This window comes from Bufo bufo, chromosome 3, assembly GCF_905171765.1.
Source record: "Bufo bufo chromosome 3, aBufBuf1.1, whole genome shotgun sequence".
NCBI lineage: Eukaryota > Metazoa > Chordata > Amphibia > Anura > Bufonidae > Bufo > Bufo bufo.
Genome location: NC_053391.1, coordinates 94,134,645 through 94,154,406, shown reverse-complemented (window position 1 = coordinate 94,154,406; position 19,762 = coordinate 94,134,645). Strand labels below are relative to the sequence as shown.

General features: G+C 45.2%; 1 protein-coding gene across 4 annotated transcripts in view; it reads left to right on the top strand.

Annotated features, from left to right (window-relative positions):
- The window catches only part of LOC120994630 (transient receptor potential cation channel subfamily V member 3-like), a 103,611-nt gene that overhangs the window by 21,412 nt on the left and 62,437 nt on the right, over window positions 1-19,762 (top strand). For 2 of the 4 annotated variants that reach the window (XM_040423335.1, XM_040423334.1), the window contains exon 2: window positions 12,378-12,455. In XM_040423335.1, the coding sequence (XP_040279269.1) occupies window positions 12,378-12,455 (78 nt within the window). Of the gene's footprint in view, window positions 1-12,376; window positions 12,477-19,762 lie in introns of those variants that run through there. The other 2 variants (XM_040423337.1, XM_040423336.1) reach the window with 1 other exon arrangement.

The following is a 19,762-nucleotide window of genomic DNA, read 5'->3' as shown; positions in this document are numbered from 1 at the left end:
CAGCATGCTGCGGTATTTTCTCCGGCCAAAAAACGTTCCGTTCCGGAACTGAAGACATCCTGATGCATCCTGAACGGATTTCTCTCCATTCAGAATGCATGGGGATAATCCTGATCAGGATTCTTCCGGCATAGAGCCCCGTCGACGGAACTCTATGCCGGAAAAGAACAACGCAAGTGTGAAAGAGCCCTTACTCTATCAAGCTTGCCATGTGCACTTTTTGCATTTGATCAATCAATTGGTTAGTGTAATGTTTACTATCTTTACTCACTCCAAACACTCCACACAGTTACTCTGCCCACTCCATAAAGTTACTCTGCCCAGTCCAACCTTTCCACAGTTACTCCAGCCACTCCAAACACACAACAGTTACTCAAGCCACTCCACTCAGTTACTCCGCCCATTCCAGTTGTAGACTACTGGTGGAGGCAAGGAGGTGGTTGAAGGAAGGAATTGAGCATGTGCATCCACCTCAGCAAGGTGGACGGAGAAATGAGAAAAATAACAAACAGCAGGTGGCGCTATTCAGGTACAATTTATTGAATAACTTTTGAATTTAAAGGGGTTCAGCTCTGAACACAGACATACCCACATTTTTACCCAGGCAGGCCCTGTGATATGATCGCGCAGGGCAAGAGCTTTTTTGTTTATGTTTTTACACTGCTAGGCGGAGGCTTACACCCAGCAGTGTATTCTGTGATGTCACTGGCTCTGAATGGCAGGCTTTAGCGCTGCCTTAGCCTTTTTACAGGCTAGGGCAGCGCTAAAGCCAACCCATTATTGCTGGTGACATCACCGGGCTCACTGCTGGGCGGAAGACGGATCTCCATAAAAAGTCTTTGGTTTGCGCAATTCAACGCAGGGCAAAGGAGAGCATTAGAGCATGAAATTCTCCGATGCTCATATCAGAGAGGCTGCCTGGGTGAAAATGTGGGTATGTCCGGGTTCAGCTCTGAACCTGGACAACCCCTTTAAGCAGTAGTCTCTGATGTAACCAATTACATTTACTACTACTAATTTGACTTGCAATTTAGCAAAAATTACTCAAAGGCTGCCGCCTTGGGTGGGGTTTTGGCATCATACCTGCTATGTGGAAACCCAGTCTAAGGCAAGTGTCACACTCCTGTAATTCAACTTTATGTTGGTGCCTGTAAACAGGGGCGTAGCTAAGGGCTCATGGGCCCTGGTGCAAGAGTTCAGCTTGGGCCCCCCTTCACTCAGTGCTTTGTGGTCAGGGGCAGGGAAGCACATAGTCTTGACTCTTGCCTGAGGCACCCTTTACTTCCTGGCGGCTTCATGCACCAAGCTTCTGTCCTTCCCATCAGGGTTTGTTTTCCTGGCTGCAGTGCTGATGGCCCATACACACTATGTCACTGGTCTCGACAGTCTCTGGTCTCATCATTGGTCTCAGCAGTTATGTGCTGCACTCTGCTGAGGCCAGTGATTGGCTGCGTTGTGACCCGGTGTTATAGATGTCCCCGCTGCAGCCAGGAAAGTATTCATTGGACAACCCCTTTATCCCTTCTATTTATCCAGGTAGTGCGTCCCAGAGAGTGGGGGCTGCAGGACAGAAGGCTCTGTTTTGTGGTGGATCCTGGGTCTGGACAGTTTGTTCGAGCCTGCTGATCTGAGGGAACAGCAAGGAGTGAAAGGCTGCAGTCATTTTTTAGGTAGCATGGGTTTGAAGGTTGTAAGCAGATTTAAAGTTATTCTCCATTTTCTGGGCAGCCGGTGCAGAGAGCAGAGGATGGGAGTTATGGGAGCATGCTGGGGCTGATTGGTTATTAATCTAATACCCTAGTCCATACTAGTTTGTGCTTCCCAGGGATGGAGGTGTTAGATGTGCAAGTCAGCACTTTTCTGTCAGGCGCCGCCCTCCAACCAGAAGAACTTCTCCTTTCACTAGGTTCAGTTTTAGCCAGCTGGCATCCATCCATTCTTGCAGTTCAGCTCACAGGAATTTATGGCTGGGGATGGGTCATGGACTCCGGGCTTAAAGGAAAGGTACAGTTGGCTATCGTCTGCATAGCAGTGGTATGCCGGACCATGTCTCTGGATTATTTTGCCTAAGGCTATCTTCACACTAGCGGCAACCTTCTCCAGCAGGCTTTTTCGGACTGTGTTTCCGTCCCGCCCCCATTATAGTCAATGGGGCCGGAGCGGACTTCTGGCGGCACGGTGCCCTAGCGGCAGCACGGATTCCCCGCCGGAACAGCCTGCTGGAGAGGGCTGCCGTTAGTGTGAAACTAGCCTAAGGCCTCTTTCACACTTGCGTTGTCCGGATCCGGCGTGTACTCCACTTGCCGGAATTACACTCCGGATCCGGAAAAACGCAAGTGTACTGAAAGCATTTGAAGACGGAACCGTCTTCCAAATGCTTTCAGTGTTACTATGGCACCCAGGACGCTATTAAAGTCCTGGTTGCCATAGTAGTAGTGGGGAGCGGGGGAGCGGTATACTTACAGTCCGCGCGGCTCCCCGGGCGCTCCAGAATGACGTCAGAGCGCCCCATGCGCATGGATGACGTGATCCATGTGATCACATGATCCATGAGCTTGGGGTGCCCTGACGTCACTCTGGAGCGCCCGGGGAGCCGCACGGACGGTAAGTACACTGCTCCCCGCTCCCCACTACACTTTACCATGGCTGCCAGGACTTTAGCGTCCCGGCAGCCATGGTAACCACTCTGAAAAAGCTAAATGTCGGATGCGGCAATGCGCCGAAACGATGTTTAGCTTAAGGCCGGATCCGGATCAATGCCTTTCAATGGGCATTAATTCCGGATCCGGCCTTGCGGCAAGTGTTCCGGATTTTTGGCCGGAGCAAAAAGCGCAGCATGCTGCGGTATTTTCTCCGGCCAAAAAACGTTCCGTTCCGGAACTGAAGACATCCTGATGCATCCTGAACGGATTTGTCTCCATTCAGAATGCATTAGGATAATCCTGATCAGGATTCTTCCGGCATAGAGCTCCGACGACGGAACTCTATGCCGGAAGACAATAACGCAGGTGTGAAAGAGCCCTAATGCTGGTGTGTAAACTGCAAACAGCACAGGGGATAGAAATGAGCTCTGTGGTACTCCATATTTTAAATTGGTGAAGAGCATAATGAGCCAAGAGATACTGTCCTGCCAGTCAGAATAGAAACTAGCGAAAACTATACCACTGAAGAACTGTTCCATCAATTCCACAAAAAACCTTAATGGGCTATTCACATGACCATATCCGTTTTGTGGTCTGCAAATCGCGGATCCGGTCCATGTGCATCCCACACTTTTCGCGGGCCTCATTGTAACAATGCCTATTCTTGTCTGCGGAAAAAAAAAACTTTTTTTTTGTGGGTTTGTGGAATGGATATATGGATACAGAAAGCACACTGTGTGCTGTAAGCATTGTTGAGGTCCCGTTGAAATTAACGGGTCCATGTACGATCTGCAAAAAATGTGCATGAGAAACGGACTGAAAATACAGTTGTGTATTAATATGCTGTGGTCAACTGTGTCAAATGCTGCTGAAAGGTCTAGGAGTATTAGGATGGTGCATTCGCCCCCATCTCTTGCCATGAGCAGGTCATTTAGCACTCTTGTAAGTGCTGATGGCTGTAGTTCTCCCGCAGATTACGGCTAATTACTACGGGTCTCAGCAGTGGAACACCGTAACATGGGGAGACCCAATAGTCTTACCAGCCCATTCTATGTAGAGCAGGATCTCTGATTAAGGCCTCTTTCACACGACCGTTTTTTTTCGTTTACAGGCCGTTTTTTGCGTTCCATATACGGAACCAATCATTTCAATGGCTCCTCAAAAAAAAAAATGTACTCCGTATGCATTCTGTTTCTGTATTTCTGTTTTTCCATTCCGTTGAAAGATAGAACATGTCCTATTATTGCCCCCAAATCACGTTCCTTGGCTCCATTCAAGTCAATGGGTTTGCAAAAAAAACTGAACACATACGGAAATGCATCTGTATGTCTTCCGTTTTTGCGGAACCATCTATTGAAAATGTTATGCCCAGCCCAACTTTTTCTATGTAATTACTGTATACTGTATATGCCATACGGAAAAAGCAGAACAGAAACGGAAACACAAACGAAACAAAAAACGAAACAACGGAACATTGAAAAAGCAATACCGTCGTGTGAAAGAGGCCTAAATTGTATGACCCCCAAGGGAAGAAAATGTTGAAGATAATGCTTTGTTCATCTATCTATCTATGTGTAAACCTTATGTGATAATAGAAGTATACTGTAGCTAATAGAGAGCATAAATTTATTGTAGCTCATTATAGACATGGCTATGAAGATCTGATGTAAGTAAAAAAAATAAAAAATTCAGCCCTTCTCCTCCTCCTCCTCCTTCCACAGCTGCAATCTCATTCCTTCACCCAGAGATCAGCGCTTGAGGACAATTTTGCAAACAGAAATTTTATTTTGAAATCATTAGGCCATATCTAGTACGGTATTATTTTAGGCATATTTCTGTTCTTATGGAGACTTCTTTTAACCCTCTAATAACTTCTGATGCCCGCAGGCTCGCACCATTCAGAACACACTGTTCACAAACAAGAGATGTATTTTGTGTTTTTTCTACAAGGCAGCACAGTTTGTTTCACTCCTTCTATACGCATTGCCCTCCGTAGAAATATATTAGAGTACGAGAAGTAAATGGACTATATTATATATATTATTTTCTCTTCCCGTCTACCAATTCCTAGGAGTTCGAGATCAGGGCGGCTGTAAATAGAGGGGTGGAACAAGGAACTCTTTTTTAATAAAAAAAAAGTTTACAGGATAAGTTTACAGGATACGGTCGTCCATTCACACAACGTAAGTGTTTTGTGGTCCGCAAAACACATGTACTGGCCGTGCGTGTGCTGCATTTTGTGGAACGCACACGGCCAGCCTTATGATCAAAAATGCAATAGTGGACAAGAATAGGACATGCTCTATCTTTCTTTCCTTGGGCGCCGAACTGGAACTATGGATGTGGACAGCACCCGGTGTGCTTTCTGCATCTTTTGCGGCCTCATTGAAATTATTGGTTCCACACCCGTTCCACAAAATTGTGGAACAGATGCAGACCCAGAAATATGGTCATGTGAATGGACCCTTAGGATGTATTAGAGCTAGGCTTTATCATTAATTCTTTGGCGTTTATACAAGTCAACTCAACTGCCCACTAGTAATAGGACAGGTCATCAATATGAGATTGGTGGGAGTTCAACGCCCGGCACCTACAGTACCTGCCGGATTAGCTGTTAATGGCAGCTGCAGGAAGTAAACAGTGTATGGAGTCGGAGCACCACAGCTCCGTAAACCGTGTAGTGGCCATTCTCAGGTACTGCAGCTCAGCGCGCATTCATTTGAATAGAAACATCAGCTACAGCACCAATGCTCGGCCACTACACAGTGTATGGAGCTGTGGAGTTCCGGCTCTGTACATTGTTTACCTCCTGAACCTGCGGTTGCCACTGACAGTTGCTTGGTGGGGGTACCAGGTCCTGAACTGATCTCCACTTGACCTTTCCTATGGGTACGTCATCAATATGTTGGTCCCATAAACCTGCCTAACTTGTAGTCCTATGTAAAACAGTTGCTTATTTCCTGTTGCTTATATAACGCCAGCATATTCTATTGGACTATACAGAGATTATCACTATAATTTCTTGTCCCTAGTGCTAAGGTGCCCAAGACGGGGCCAGTGAAGGTAGGGGGCCCAAACTGGATCATTTCACCCTTTGTTTCTATAGGAAATGTAAACCACAAAGCCCCTTTTGTTCTGCTAGAGATGGGTAGGAGAATCAACAATCACCATAAAAACCACAAGAAAAAAAAGTGAGCTGAACCAGAAGCATGGAGGTTAGGCATTCTGTGGTCAGGGGACCGCTTTTCGCACTTTTTGCCTCTAGAGAACATATTTAGGTCAAATGCAGTGTTTTCTATTTGCTATAAAGTATCTGCCAGTATCGAAGCCTTTGACCATATCACATTCCTGTCCTCCTCTCCTGTATGTATTCGTTATAAAAGCCTTAGTTTTCAACAAGCGCAGCAATATAACCTCTGAGACGTCATAAAATTTTACAGCACGGAATATCTTTTACGACATCACAGTATCTCCTCAACAGGGTGGCGGAAAAGTAGCAGTGATATAAAAATCATATGATCTGATGTGAAGTATAATGTAGGTCATTTTCCCCTTTACGCTATATTCCTTAACCTTAGTTTCTGTGTCACATACACATCATAGGTGTGAGGAGATGAGTAGAATACAGGCGGAGCGCTAGTGTCGTAATGGGTGTGATACAAATTTCTGAGACAGATTAAAACTCTTAAAACATTATTCACTTGCAGTACGCCAGTCCTGCAGGGTGAACGAATGTGAGGTCACGGGGGTCAGTTAGCAGACCGAGGGTTACGCTTGGTACTCACAATTTGTAGAAGACCCTGGGCAGGCGTACAGCAGTGATGGAGAGGCTGGCACATGGATCCTCTGGGGCACTCTCTGTATATAGGGACCAGGCCGGGTGGTAGGTGAGGTGCCCTGGGTGTTGGAAGTTTAGTGTGCCGGTGGCAAGATCCCTTTTAGTTCGTGACGCCAGTGCCGGTAACGGTGGCACACCGATTTGTTGTAGGAATAATTGAGGTACACACAGTTGTAGTGAACCAGAACTCCTTTTTACTGAACAGTTCAACTATTTACAGGCTTCAGATAAAGTTCCATATGCAGGATAATGGTATCAGGCAGGCTTGACATAAATGGCAGGTAAAATCCTAGCAAGATAACTCAGAGGGAATAAACTCACAGATCAGGCTGTACTTTCTGCAGAATCCTGTCTGACTTTCTCCAAGGCCCGGATGCCTAATAGCTGGCTTTATCCTTGGGAGTGGAACCTTCCTCTGGTATGAATCCACTTGCTGCAAATAACCTTCTGCCTTTCAGCTTTCTACTTTGCTGGTTAAAATGAGCACTGCTCTGTACTTTGTAAGATGCAGAATAACTTCAGGAGGGAACCTCTTCTCCTGGGGGCAAGCTAGGAGCCTGGGCTATCTAGCTGCATGTTAGAAGCTGCACTTCAGCTAACACCTGGCTAAAGTCAATACTGGCTTCTGACCACACTCCTCCTTTTTCTGGACTGGACCTGACTATATATACTAGGGGGTTCCCTAGCTCCCTCTACAGCTTGGGAGGAGAAACTACACCCCTAGCAGGCCTGGTACACAGGAAATAAACATGAAAGTATACATTACAATGCAATATAAAATACCATAACCATGTTCCACAGGAGGTGGAGAACAACGTGACCCAATTGACCCTTGAGTAGTGCCCACCCTTACGTAGTGGGACACTACACACTATAATGAGGACGAGCTAGAGATGAGGCCGCAGCACGGCAAACATGCCGAGAGGCGGACGGACAAGACTGCAGCACCATGTTGTAGAGCAGGAGGAGCTGAGCAGATTGATATATATTTTTGTGGGAAAAGATTCAGTAAAACTTGTAATTTATACATTTATATCTCTGCTTTTTCTGTCTTCTGCGAACACAATCGGTACAAGAGGGAGGGGTTATCAGTGATTGACAGCATTGTGTGTATATGTGTGCAGTAGAGAGCTGTCAGTCACTGATAACCCCTCCCTCCTGTACCGATAGCACATCACAGGGCTGCAGATGTAAATGTAAAAATTACAAGTTTTACTGAATCATTTCCCAGAAATATATACATAAATCTGCTTATCTCCCACTGCTCTATAACATGGTGCTGTCAGATTGCATTGCATTTTTTGATGACAGGTCCTCTTTAAGTGATGCAAACCTCTTAATAATTGTGGCACTCGTGGGCCAGCCTGTGTGTCAGAGCTGAAATCTACTCCAGCCAGATGTGATGTGCACCAGTTTTCTCCTCCATAAGGCCTGCAGCAAGGATGCTGTGTGACATTGAACTCCAAAAGGCGCCTATATCCCTTCAATAGCTGTTGGCCAAATGCTCATGGTAATACATGCCATATTATGCCTAACCTTATAAAACACAATAATAAAATGTATAAACATTAATGAAAACACAGACTAAAGAGTGGAGGTAAAACGGCCAAGGCCTGATTTATTAAAACCAACCATTAACAACCTTACTGAAACATTTTAGAGTCTAGTCATAAACTCAGACTCCATTAACCATAAATATATCAATCAGAGTCCATCCCATCACGGGATGACTATCCTTACATCACCCTTCCTCAGGCCATGGCCAAACAGAACCCTCAAAAAAGGGGGTAAGCGGGAGAGGCACAAAGAATCTGTCTCCACAGGCAGGTGCAGATCAAAGGCAAGCCCAGCCTGCGGAGCTCGGACACTTATAGCTCGAAACCTCCCACATTCACCAATCATTTACTGTTACCAGGGCTCAGGTAACCTTACCCGAGATCCTGGGACATCATAGGCCCCCTGCCCGGCCAATTGAGGGCAAATCACCGGGCAGAATTAAACTTCTGCCCAGTGATCCTACAAAGAGCGGGAAACCTTTTCCCTCCAAAACCCAGCTCCTAAAATAACCATCTTATCACCGGGCAGAAAATTATCTTACTTCCATTCATCTGAAAGATACTGTATTGCTCCCAACTCCCTCATACACGTACAGTCGTGGCCAAAAGTTTTGAGAATTACATAAATATTGGAAATTGGAAAAGTTGCTGCTTAAGTTTTTATAATAGCAATTTGCATATACTCCACAATGTTATGAAGAGTGATCAGATGAATTGCATAGTCCTTCTTTGCCATGAAAATTAACTTAATCCCAAATAAACCTTTCCACTGCATTTCATTGCTGTCATTAAAGGACCTGCTGAGATCATTTCAGTAATCGTCTTGTTAACTCAGGTGAGATTGTTGACGAGCACAAGGCTGGAGATCATTATGTCAGGCTGATTGGGTTAAAATGGCAGACTTGACATGTTAAAAGGAGGGTGATGCTTGAAATCATTGTTCTTCCATTGTTAACCATGGTGACCTGCAAAGAAACGCATGCAGCCCTCATTGCGTTGCATAAAAATGGCTTCACAGGCAAGGGTATTGTGGCTACTAAGATTGCACCTCAATCAACAATTAATAGGATCATCAAGAACTTCAAGGAAAGAGGTTCAATTCTTGTTAAGAAGGCTTCAGGGCGTCCAAGAAAGTCCAGCAAGCACCAGGATCGTCTCCTAAAGAGGATTCAGCTGCGGGATCGGAGTGCCACCAGTGCAGAGCTTGCTCAGGAATGGCAGCAGGCAGGTGTGAGCGCATCTGCACGCACAGTGAGGCGAAGACTTTTGGAAGATGGCCTGGTGTCAAGAAGGGCAGCAAAGAAGCCACTTCTCTCCAAAAAAACATCAGGGACAGATTGATCTTCTGCAGAAAGTATGGTGAATGGACTGCTGAGGACTGGGGCAAAGTCATATTCTCCGATGAAGCCTCTTTCCGATTGTTTGGGGCATCTGGAAAAAGGCTTGTCCGGAGAAGAAAAGGTGAGCACTACCATCAGTCCTGTGTCATACCAACAGTAAAGCATCCTGAGACCATTTATGTGTGGGGTTGCTTCTCATCCAAGGGAGTGGGCTCACTCACAATTTTGCCCACAAACACAGCCATGAATAAAGAATGGTACCAAAACACCCTCCATCAGCAACTTCTTCCAACAATCCAACAACAGTTTGGTGAAGAACAATGCATTTTCCAGCACGATGGAGCACCGTGCCATAAGGCAAAAGTGATAACTAAGTGGCTCGGGGACCAAAACGTTGACATTTTGGGTCCATGGCCTGGAAACTCCCCAGATCTTAATCCCATTGAGAACTTGTGGTCAATCCTCAAGAGGCGGGTGGACAAACAAAAACCCACTAATTCTGACAAACTCCAAGAAGTGATTATGAAAAAATGGGTTGCTATCAGTCAGGAATTGGCCCAGAAGTTGATTGAGAGCATGCCCAGTCGAATTGCAGAGGTCCTGAAAAAGAAGGGCCAACACTGCAAATACTGACTCTTTGCATAAATGTCATGTAATTGTCGATAAAAGCCTTTGAAACGTATGAAGTGCGTGTAATTATATTTCACTACATCACAGAAACAACTGAAGCAAAGATCTAAAAGCAGTTTAGCAGCAAACTTTGTGAAAACTAATATTTTTGTCATTCTCAAAACTTTTAGCCACGACTGTACATGCTCAGTTCAGCTGAGCATGCATGTGTTTTCAATGGCAAGAGAGGAGAAAGCTGCTGCCAAACACATCTAGTGACAGTTTATCTTCTGCCAGAACAATAGGGTTGGTATTTAAATTCAAGTTGCCTGATCCTTCTTACCCACCCTCCTCCTCCATTCTTATAATTTGTTATGGTGAGTCGGGAGGCCCCCATACACATTAGATTGTCAGCTGGCCCCAACAAAAAGGAAAAATAATCTAATTTGTATGGAGATTTGAAGATAAGAGACACATACTCCCCATTTATGCAGCCACAGTCCGCAACCAGAGGCTGTGCCCAGGATAGTGTCTCTCAATGTTCCCATGTACAGTGATCCCTCAAGATACAATGGCCTCAGGATACAATATTTTCAACATACAATGGTCTTTTCTGACCCATCGTAAGTTGAACCTACACTCAACATACAATGTCTGAGACTCGAATCCAACCAGTCAAGGCCACTTCTCTGGTAAAATAGCTGTGTTAGTTGCTAGTTAGCAGCTGTTCCTGACTGTTATATGTAAGGATTTGTTGTATCTGTCTTATTTTTCTTAAATCTTCACTCTCTCTTATCTTGGATGAAATTTTAAAGCTTTGGAACCAATTACTCAAGTTACAATGGTTTCAACATACAATGGTCGTCCTGGAACCAATTAATATTGTAACTTGAGGGACCATCATACTATGATGCTTATGATGATACACTATGCTCCACATATATGCACAGGATGAGGGCTGTGAGAGTAGTCTCTTAGGACATGCAGTGTAGTACATGCCGAGAACCTAGGAGCAAGAGCAGTGTCGGACTGGGGTGCCTAAGGCCCACCAGTAGGGATGACTTGTGTTTTTAAGTTCGGCGTACAAGGTTCAGGTTCGGGTTATCTAAGAATTCCATTATGGATTCCGCTACCATGGACCATAAGTTATGGCAGCGGAATCCATAACGGAATTCTTAGATAGGCCGAACCTTGTACGCCGAACTTGAAAACACAAGTTCGCTCATCCCTACCCACCAGTAAAATTTATTTTGGGGGCCCACTGTACGGATACTTTCAAATGGTACCTGCTCACACAGCAGCAAGATGCTACCAGATGATTATGGGGGTCCTTGCAGCGACTTTGACAAGGCGAGGAAAGAGTATACTGACTGCCGGCCTCTGCATCTAGAAGTCACCTCAGCCACCTGATTGCATCTATAATAATATAATGGGTACACTAGTTTCTTAAAAAATCTACCTACTTTTTTTATATAAACTTAGCACTCATGCAACATGACGACCGTATGTATTTTGCCTTACGCAAAACATGGATCCGCAAAAAAAATGGATGACATCTGAGTGTCGTCCCTACTACATCCGTTTATTTTTCAGATCCATTGTAACAATGCCTGTCCTTGTCCGCAAAACGTACAGAAATAGAACATGTTCTATTTTTTTGCGGAATGCGCACAGAATCATTTCAGTTTTTTCGCAGTCCCATTGAAATGAATGGCTCCGCATACAGGCTGCAAAAAAAATGGAATGGACAAAAAATACGTTGTGTGCATGAGCCCTTAGGCCAGTTGAGGTGCTGTAAGCTGCCAATCTGTAAGTGTAATGTGTTATGTGCCACTTGTGCAGGGGGTGGGGGACTAGGGGCCCACCTTGCTTAGGGGCCCATCGGGGGATTCACCTGCACACCTGTGGGCCAATCTGAGCCTGAGCAAGAGACATAAGGTCACTCATGTCTCTGCACAGGGGTCACTCGAAAGTAAAAGCTCTGAATGGGGAGGAAATAAAAGAAGAATAAAAAACTAAAACTGAAGTTTTAGTTTTTGCTTTTAGTTTTTCTGTAGGAATAATCCGATAATCCAGTTGCTGTTTGGCCCTGAGGAGGGTGGATGATCAGAATGTTGCTATGCTCAGATGCTTTTGTTGGTGGGGTTTGTAACAACAAATATTACTACCTATGATAATCCGCCTTCCCTGTGGACGCAGAAAACTATTCTAAGATGTTATGTAGCTGCTTGACGTGAACAACACTTACTGTATAACAAGGCCAGGTTATAATAATAATAATAATAATAATAATAATAATAAATGCATCATTTATTACACAGCTCTACAGGATAACATTATTACCAGAAAATTATTTATTCCTACTAATGAACTCTGTGCTTGTTTCTTATAGTGACAATGGCAAATGCGATGACGCAGATTCTCCGTCAGAGGGTGTGACCACCTGCCTGCTGAACCCACGCAACACCAAGTAACCTCTTTTTAAGTATTGGTGATGTTAAATGTTAGTGTGAGTTTGGCTTAAAAATCCAATCCTTTTAGGAATCCTGAGTTCATGGAGCAGGAATCCTCATCATCTCCAGAGTGGTTTCTCATTGTGGAGGACCTTTCCTCTTCTTCATTTCCCATTGCTTTAAATGGGCACTATATAAATGCTTAAAGGGCAGTGTCCATTTGGACATGTATGGCATACGAGTAGGGGCTCATGCACACGGCCGTTGCTCGGCCCTTCCGTGCATTGGGGACAGCAATTTGCGGTCCCCCGTTGCACGGGCAACATCCGCGCAGTTTTCGCAGACGGATGCTGACCCATTCAACTTGAATGGGTCTGTGATCCGTCCGCACCGCAAAAAATAGAACATGTTCTATTTTCTTGCGGTGCATAGGCACGGAGAGAAACCCCAGGGAAGCACTCCGTAGAGTTTCCATGGGGTTCCGTACCTCCTTCCCGCACCTCTTCTTCCGGATTGCGGACCTATTCAAGTGAATGGGTCTGCATCCGTCATTTGATGAGCACACGGCCGGTGCCCGCATATTGCAGACCCGCTGTTTGCGGGCCGCAATACGGGCACAACCAGGCAACAGCCATGTGAATGAGCCCTTACATAGGATATGCTATACATGTTTTAAAAACAGGGCCCCATGCCATGGTGCTGTTCAAGGAGAGGTGTTTGTGCTCAGGGGCCTAGCTATAGGGAAAGCGGCTGCTTTGGGGCCAGAACTCTGAAGGGAGGAGAACTAAAAGATTTTATTGGCCAGTTACCTCACTCCCACTAGACTTCAAAAGATGGGTAGGATTAACCACTCCAGGTGCCATAGATGTGATGCGGAGGGAGCTAATTTTTGGCATATGATATGGGATTGTGAGATCATTCGTCAGTACTGGGTTTCAGTGCTGGAAGTCCTCGCAACTATGGTTCCTGTGACACTGATGTGTATCTTAGGAGTCATTGATGAGGAGTCGTGGTCACATTACCACAGAGTCTTCTTAGCGGAAACACTATTTCTCGCCAGAAAGGCAATAGCCATAAGATGGATGGGAGATTCCCCCCCCCCCCCCCCCCCCCCTCAAAGGGACAATGGCTCACTCTTGTAAATCATGCAGTCTCCATGGAGAATATTGTCTATAAACACAGGGGGTGTCCACAAAAATTTGATACAGTCTGGGGAGACTGGTGTGCATCTCCACTCACCTTGCGTACTTCGCATCTGCACTCGACAGCTGACGGTCCTCACTGATCTCCTACCTCATATGCAGGAACTTTGCAGTGTTGTTGTTGCTGCTACTGACGTTAAGACCTTTATGTATGAGCTATGTTTGCCTCATGTATAATGTCTATCACCCAAGTCAATATCATGTAACCCCTCATATGGGACTCCCGATAGATATCAATGTCCTTGTGTATCACTGATATCCTTGCATTTCTAAATAGCCCCTGTGTGGGTTGTCATGTTGTCTTATGTATGCCATACTTGTGTCATTCTCTTTTAATAAAACGAGTTTAAAAAAAAAAAGAAGATATTTATTGGCAGGGCCCTTCAACAGTATCATGAAATGACATTATTTACAGAGGAAACGGATGGAGTGGCTGCTGGGCTTCGTCTGAGAGAGCGATCTTACCTAGCTACAGGAGTGTAGGTTGCACGGGAGGAGGGTTTGTTAAGAAGTTGCTGGGGGGGGGGGCCCGTTCAAAAAATTTCTGTGGGGCCCAGTCATTTCTAGTTATGCCACTGGTTGTGCTTGTGTAGCTCTCTTCATTCAGTTCTCTAGGAGTTCTGAAAATAGTTCAGCGCACTTAGCACTCTATTTTTGCAACTCTCATAGAAGTGAATGTAGAGAGCCATACATACGCAGCCACCTCACCTGTTCTCGAGACGGGTCTGGGTCCCAAAGGTGGAACTTGTCAGACATTGATGGCATATACTGTGGACATGTTATAAATGTCCAAATGGGAATAACTCTTTAAAGGGGTTTTCCAAGATTTTTTAACAGGTGATCAGTATCTAATAGGCGGGCTGAACTGCGATGCCAAGCACAGCCGCCATTCAATGTACAGCGCTGTGCTTGGTGAGCTGAGAGAGGCCACAACGCTAAGCGCTGGTGCTTTCACAAACTGCTGATGGGCGGGGGTCCCAGGTGTCGGATCCCCACCGATCAGATACTGATGACCTATTCAGAGGACAGCTCATCAGTTAAAAAATCTCAGAAAACCCCTTAAAAAGAGTTTCATTAGGAAAAGGGTAACCAATGGACTTTAAACATAATTTTAATAAACATTATCAAAACCAAAATAGGATATACTGGGATGAAGCCCCTAATCAAGCTAATATTATTGTATTACTCTAAACAGGCGTGATCCCTAAAAACAAGTCTTTATTGAAGATACCATTAAAATGTATATAATCAAGTGCTCTAAACACATTAAAATGTAAATGATGTATACTTGCCCTAAGGATTATATAGGCAAGACCTTTAGAGAACTTAGACGCAGGATTTGCGAACATGTTAACGATATTAAAAAGAAAAATAACACACCGGTGGCTAATCACATAGTTGACTTTCATAATGGTAATCCTCATGCTCTCAAGTTTTCAGCACTTGAAGTAATACCGTTTTCCCCTAGAAAAGGAGGTCTTAACGAGAGATTAGCATTCACGTGCTTCATCTGTTTAGTTTTATTTATCTGGGTTATTGTCTTTCTTTTATGCCTTTGTTTTCCAGTATGTATATTATACCTGTAGCTGGCCGCTGATGTGAGAAGCATCAGAATAATATTTAGTGGCAAGGTTGATCACTATATCCTTATGTACAGTCCTGATCAAAAGTTTAAGACCACTTGAAAAATGGCAAAAAATCATATTTAGCATGGCTGGATCTTAACAAGGTTCCAAGTAGAGCTTCAACATGCAACAAGAAGAAATGAGAGTGAGTCAAAAAATATTTGAGCATTCAATTAATTGAAAATAACAATTAGGCCTCTTTCACACGGGCGTTGCTGAAAAATGCGCGGGTGCGTTGCGGGAACACCCGCGATTTTTCCGCGCGAGTGCAATACATTGTAATGCGTTTTGCACTCGCGTGAGAAAAATCGTGCGTGTTTGGTACCCAAACCCGAACTTCTTCACAGAAGTTCGGGCTTGGGATCGGTGTTCTGTAAATAGTATTATTTTCCCTTATAACATGGTTATAAGGGAAAATAATAGCATTCTGAATACAGAATGCTAAGTAAAACAGGGCTGGAGGGGTTAAAAAAAAATAAAAAGTCATTTAACTCACCTTTATCCACTTGCTCGCGTAGCCGGCATCTCCGTCTGACTCTTTTACTGTCTAGGACCTGTGGAGAGCTTTAACTATAGTTTAAGGACCTGGGATGACGTCACTTTGGTCATCACATGGTACGTCACATGATCTTTTACCATGGTGAATCACCATGGTAAAAGATCATGTGACGTACCATGTGATGACCGGAGTGACGTCATCCCAGGTCCTTAAACTATAGTTAATGCTCTCCACAGGTCCTAGACAGTAAAAGAGTCAGACGGAGATGCCGGCTACGCGAGCAAGTGGATAAAGGTGAGTTAAATGACTTTTTATTTTTTTTTAACCCCTCCAGCCCTGTTTTACTATGCATTCTGTATTCAGAATGCTATTATTTTCCCTTATAACCATGTTATAAGGGAAAATAATAAGGTTCGGGTCTCCATCCCGATCGTCTCCTAGCAACCGTGCGTGAAAATCGCACCGCATCCGCACTTGCTTGCGGATGCTTGCGATTTTCACGCAACCCCATTCATTTCTATGGGGCCTGCGTTACGTGAAAAACGCACAAAGAGGAGCATGCTGCGATTTTCACGCAACGCAAAAGTGATGCGTGAAAATCACCGCTCGTGTGCACAGCCCCATAGAAATGAATGGGTCAGTATTCAGTGCGGGTGCAATGCGTTCACCTCCCGCATCGCATCCGCGCGGAATACTCGCTCGTGTGAAAGGGGCCTTAAACTGAAACAGGCTGTTTTTCAGCTGATCCAAATTTTAGGACCACATGCCTTTTAAAAGGCCAAATCTGTGCAAAGATGTGGATTCATTGTCATTTTCTGTCAGGTAGTCACACGTTGTGATGGCAAAGGCAAAAAAACTCTCCCTTTTTGAACGTGGTCGGGTTGTTGAACTGCATAACCAGGGTCTCTCACAGCGCACCATTGCTGCTGAGGTGGGACGCAGTAAGACAGTCATTTGGAATTTCTTAAATGATCCTGAGGGTTATGGAACAAAAAAGTCAAGTGGAAGACCCAAAAAAATTTCATCAGCACTGAGCCGGAGGATCCAATTGGCTGTCCGTCAAGACACTGGACGATCCTCGACCCAAATTAAGGCCCTTACTGGCTGCAGCTCCATAACCATCAGACGGCATCTGAGACTGAAGGGCTTCAAAAAACAAAAAATCTTCGAAGACTTCGAAGACCTCGTCTCCTTGAACGCCACAGAACTGCTCGTTTGGACTTTGCAAGAGGCACCAAACATGGGACATTCAAAGGTGGAAGAAAGTTTTATTCTCTGATGAGAAAAAATTTAACCTTGATGGTCCTGATGGTTTCCAACGTTACTGGCATGCCAAGCAGATCCCACCTGAGATGTTTTCTACGCGCAACAGTGGAGGGGGTCTGGGGTGGGGGTCATAATGGTCTGGGGTGCTTTTTCCTTCAGTGGAACAATGGAGCTTCAGGAAGTGCAGGGGCGTCAAACGGCCGCTGGCTATGTCCAGATGTTGCAGAGAGCATTCCTCATGACTGAGGGCCCTCGTCTGTGTGGTAACGACTGGGTTTTTCAACAGGACAACGCTACAGTACACAATGCCGCAAGACAAGGGACTTCTTCCAGGAGAATAACATCACTCTTTTGGCCCATCCTGCGTGTTCCCCTGATCTAAATCCATTTGAGAACCTTTAGGGATGGATGGCAAGGGAAGTTTATAAAAATGGACAACAGTTCCAGACAGTAGATGGCCTTCGTGCGGCCGTCTTCACCACTTGGAGAAATGTTCCCACTCACCTCATGGAAACGCTTGCATCAAGCATGCCGAAACGAATTTTTGAAGTGATAAACAATAACGTCAGAGCTACTCATTACTGAGTTCATGTTTGGAGGTTGGATTTCTGTTTTGGGGGGGTTTAGTTTTTTTTTGGAGGTGTGGTCCTAAACTTTTGATCAGCTGAAAAACAGCCTGTTTCAGTTTATTCGTTGTTTTCATTAAATTGAATGCTCAAAAAATGTTTTGTCTCACTCCCATTTCTTCTTGTTGCATGTTGAAGCTCTACTTGGAACCTTGTTAAGATCCAGCCATGCTAAATATGATTTTTTGCCATTTTTCAAGTGGTCTTAAACTTTTGATCAGGACTGTATTTGTCTTTGGTGCCTTGAAGTATCATTAGGCTACTTTCACACTTGCGTTCGGTGCGGATCCGTTCAGATAATACAACCATCTGCATCCGTTTAGAATGGATCCGTTTGTATTATCTGTAACATAGCCAAGACGGATCCATCTTGAACACCATTGAAAGTCAATGGAGGACGGATTCATTTTCTATTGTGCCAGATTGTGTCATAGAAAACGGATCCGTCTCCATTGACTTACATTGTATGTCAGAATGGATCCGTTTGGCTCCGTTTCGTCAGTCGGACACCAAAACCCTGCAAGCACCAATGCTATTTATCTACTGCCACATCGTATTTAATGTCATTTTATGTACTTATATTTATTCTTTAGATGTGCCAGTAGTAATACATTATTGAGCTGCCCCCTATATTGGATGGTGTGAGCGTAATTCGGCCTATGCGTTCCACCACACAAGAAGTGACGCATGCTTTCTGGGGCGTGGCTTAGGGGGTGGGCGGGGCTGACTGATTCATGCGCATAACAAAACACAAGGTGCATATTAAAATATATAACACTATATAACGACTATATAAACTGACTATGGTCTCTGCTGCACTGGTCTCTGCTGCACTGTACTGTATTTTTCGACCTATAAGATGCACCTAGGTTTTAGAGGAGAACAATAAGAAAAAAATATTTTTCATTACACCTCAGGTCAGACCAGCAATCAGACCCCCAATGTTAATCAGACCTCAGATCAGACCCCCAATGGCTCAGATCAACCACCAAACCTTTAGCCATCAGCCCCCAATGTCAGCCATAAGCCCCCCCCCCAATGTCAGCCATAAGCCCCCCAATGTCAGCCATAAGCCCCCCCCTATGTCAGCCATATGTCTTCCCCTCATGCCTGCCCCTCATGTCTGCCCCTCATGCCGGCCCCTCATGTCTGCCCCTCATGTCTGCCCCTCATGCCGGCCCCTCATGTCTGCCCTTCATGTCGGCCCCTCATGTCTGCCCCTTATGCCGGCCCCTCATGTCTGCCCCTCATGTCAGCCATATGTCTGCCCCTCATGTCAGCCATATGTCAGCCCCTCATGTCAGCCATATGTCTGCCCCTCATGTCAGCCATATGCCTGCCCCTCATGCCTGCCCCTCATGTCAGCGATATGCCTGCCCCTCATGTCAGCCATATGCCTGCCCCTCATGTCAGCCATATGCCTGCCCCTCATGCCAGCCATATGCCTGCCCCTCATGCCTGCCCCTCATGTCAGCGATATGCCTGCCCCTCATGTCAGCCATATGCCTGCCCCTCATGTCAGCCATATGCCTGCCCCTCATGCCAGCCATATGTCCCCCATGTCAGCCATCAGCCCCTAGTGCAAATAAAAAAAAAACACTTACCTCTCCTGCTCCTGGTCACCATCGCGATCCTCTTCATTCTGCTGTCGGCTGGCTGTGTATAGCGGCGCACAGCGTGAGGTCACAGAGAGACCTCACGCTGTGCGCAGCCCTGCACAGCCGATAGCCGAGCCGTGGACCAGGAAGTGGTGAGTACAGATCCTTCACCGCTTCCTGGTCCTTCTGTACTAATGAAGCGCTTCCATAATGGAAGCGCTTCATTAGTACAGAGTTAAAGACTGCCCTGATCACCGCGGCGCTGCAAACCATCTTACAGAGCCCGGTCCAGGGCCGCGGCCCGGCGGTTGAGGACCGCTGCCTTAAAGGACTATTTATTTACTATTATAACTGTTTTTTTCTTTTTTTCAGTGTGTTTAGAGCACTTGATTATATACATTTTAATGGTATCTTTAATAAAAACTTGTTTTTAGGGATCACGCCTGTTTAGAGTAATATAATTTAAATAAACTGGGTAATTTTACTCCCTGAAAAAAGTCTAAGGCAT